The following is a 2500-nucleotide window of genomic DNA, read 5'->3' as shown; positions in this document are numbered from 1 at the left end:
TATGGTTCTGAATCTTGTGTGCAGTGTGCATTGAGGCTGAGCTTCATTGTGATAAGTAGCTCAACGTCAACAACTGATTGTCATTGGTTGTTTCAGGCCCATACCTGACTGTCATTGGGGGCTTCATGGTCATCCTTGATTGTCATTGGTGGCTCCTTGGTCATCCTTGATTGTCATTGGTGGCTCCTTGGTCATCCTTGATTGTCATTGGTTGTTCCAGGTACCTTTGGTATCTGACAAAACTGATTGTCATCACATTGTGATGGTGATGGCTTGGCTTTTCTTAGTCCTCTTGATTTCAAGTCCTGAGTGTAAAAATGCATTTTTGGGTCAAACCATCATACAAAACGGGGTGATCATTTACAGGGGGAAAATATGATTGTCAACATATTCTAGGCATTTGCCATAAATTGGGCTTTCAGGTGTGGTTTAAAAAGAGGATTAAAGATGACCTTTTTGGAATTTAAAGACTGACAAAAAAAAAAATGCATTGTGGTTCTGAGGTCACTGGTTGGTCTGAACAGAAGGGACAGTTTTTGTTTGGATGGTTTTATGTTGTCTGGCTGTTCTTGAGCAGTCAGGGTTCCAGAGAAGGGCTTCCAAAAGTTGACTATTTCTGTCTGTTGGTCTGTCTGGAGAGACATTTCTGGTTTTCTGATTTCGATTTTTCGGTCTTTGGCTCTGTCTGTGTCGGTTGGGTTGTCGGGTGGACATTGGTTCTGGGGACATTTGACATTGTGTTGAGTTGTACAAATCAATAATACTAGTTCCTGCCATTACAGGATGTGTTACAGAAATGTATTACATTTCATTTAATTTCCTCTCCAAGGAAACGGTTCCCGTTCTGTTTGTTTTGGTTGTCTGGTTGCCATGTTGTGGGGTTAATTCACCATGCAGTTCTTTTGTTTCGATGGGTCGTGTTGTCTGCTATTGGCTGGTCCCACTTCTCTCTGGTGACTAGTTCTCTGGTGCAGACTAGCTCACTAGTGCTATGTTGAGGTGGGTTGCCAGGTACTCACTGTCTCATAGTTCTGTGTTGTTAGCATGTGTTTGTTGTTAGCAGGAGCTTCAGGCGGTTCTACTGGCAGGCTTGGTGGTCTGGTGTTATGGGGTTATTGGATTGTCCAGTTTGGGTTGTGTCCAGGACTGTGTCATTGTGAATAAATGTGTCTCTCTCACTGAAGTCTGGTCCAGTACTGACCCAAATCCTGCTCACTCCCCGGCACTGGGGTGGCCACCGACACAACGGGAGAGAGATAGCCTGAGAGGGAGGGAGGGAGAGAGGGAGGGAAGGAGGTCTTTATACATTTACATTACAACCAGATACTGTGGTTATGCATGCCCACACCACACAGATATATCCAACCACAACACGCACGCAAGCACGCACACACACAAACACACACACACACACACACACACACACACACACACAGACACACACACAATGTGCTTGAGACTCACCTGTGTTTGAGTTGGCAGAATGAGGGGGAGGCAGGTGAGAGGAAGAGTAAGACGGGGAATCAAATTTACGCGGCAGGGGGGGAGGAGCGGAGGGAGAGGGAGGGAGCATGCAGGAGTAAGAGGGAGCAGACTGGGGGGGCAACGACTGGAGGGGGGCGGGTGACATGATGGGGAAAGGGATGAGAAGAAAGAGGAGGAGATAGGGACAGCAGCAGGTAGAAGAAGGAAAAGAGAGAAGACTGTTAGACAACAGAGGAGAGAGTCTGAATTCATTCAAAGACATAAGAACTGAAAAGATATTACATTCCAGTCAACGGCGGCTGCCAGTTAGTAATCAAACAATGGAGGAGAGCTAAAATGTGACACGTTCTGGGGATTTGGGCCGCAACTCTGCAATTCTCAATCCTCGCAAATGAGGATAACACGTCTTTTTTTTCTTTTTTTTATGTGTTTTCAGTTTTTTTTGCATATTATGAAAGTTGAAGCGTTGAAGAGCCTACTCAATATAACAAACAACAGTTTTAGGATCACTAAATGCCCATCATTTGTTAGCAACCTTTGCTCGTTTGGGGGTGGAGTTAACCACTAATTATAGTATTAAACATCTCAAAGACCAAATCCATTATTCTGGAATTACAGTTTAGTCATAAACTGTCATCTATGCCCACACTAAGCCTGTACTTGTCTAGTGAACCTATACAACAGGTTAATAAGGTTTAATTACTGGGTGTAATAATAGATAGTCGATTGTCACAGGTAGATCTCATTGACATGACTGTTGGAAATGGGCAACAGCATCTCTAAGAACATGCCTTCCCTGTCCCAGTCCAGTGTTGGTCATGGTCATGGTCATGGTCATGGTCATAACGTGTTGTTCTTGTTCCCTCGTAACGGCCCTGACAATAATTCATGAGACTAATCCTGAGACTAATTCATCCTTACCCAACCTAACCCTAACCATAACCCAACCTCTACCAACCTAACCCTAACCATAACCCAAACCTCTACCAACCTAACCCTAACCATAACCCAACCT

The 2500-nt window shown here is 44.5% G+C and overlaps 1 protein-coding gene across 1 annotated transcript in view; it reads right to left on the bottom strand.

The window, feature by feature from the left end:
- Nucleotides 1-1175: 1175 nt before the first annotated feature.
- Nucleotides 1176-2500, bottom strand: part of pax10 (paired box 10) — a gene marked incomplete at both ends in the record, with an annotated part of 7976 nt that continues 6651 nt past the window's right edge. Inside the window, 2 exons of the mRNA XM_080523042.1 lie at nt 1176-1225; nt 1465-1609. Of these exons, the coding sequence (XP_080379168.1) occupies nt 1176-1225; nt 1465-1609 (195 nt within the window). The remainder of the gene's footprint in view (nt 1226-1464; nt 1610-2500) is intronic.

Source organism: Nansenia antarctica, assembly GCF_963989245.1.
Source record: "Nansenia antarctica genome assembly, chromosome: 2".
In the NCBI taxonomy this organism is placed as follows: Eukaryota; Metazoa; Chordata; class Actinopteri; order Argentiniformes; family Microstomatidae; genus Nansenia; species Nansenia antarctica.
The sequence above is the reverse complement of the archived record's forward strand: the minus strand, read 5'-3'. Positions and strand labels throughout refer to the sequence as shown.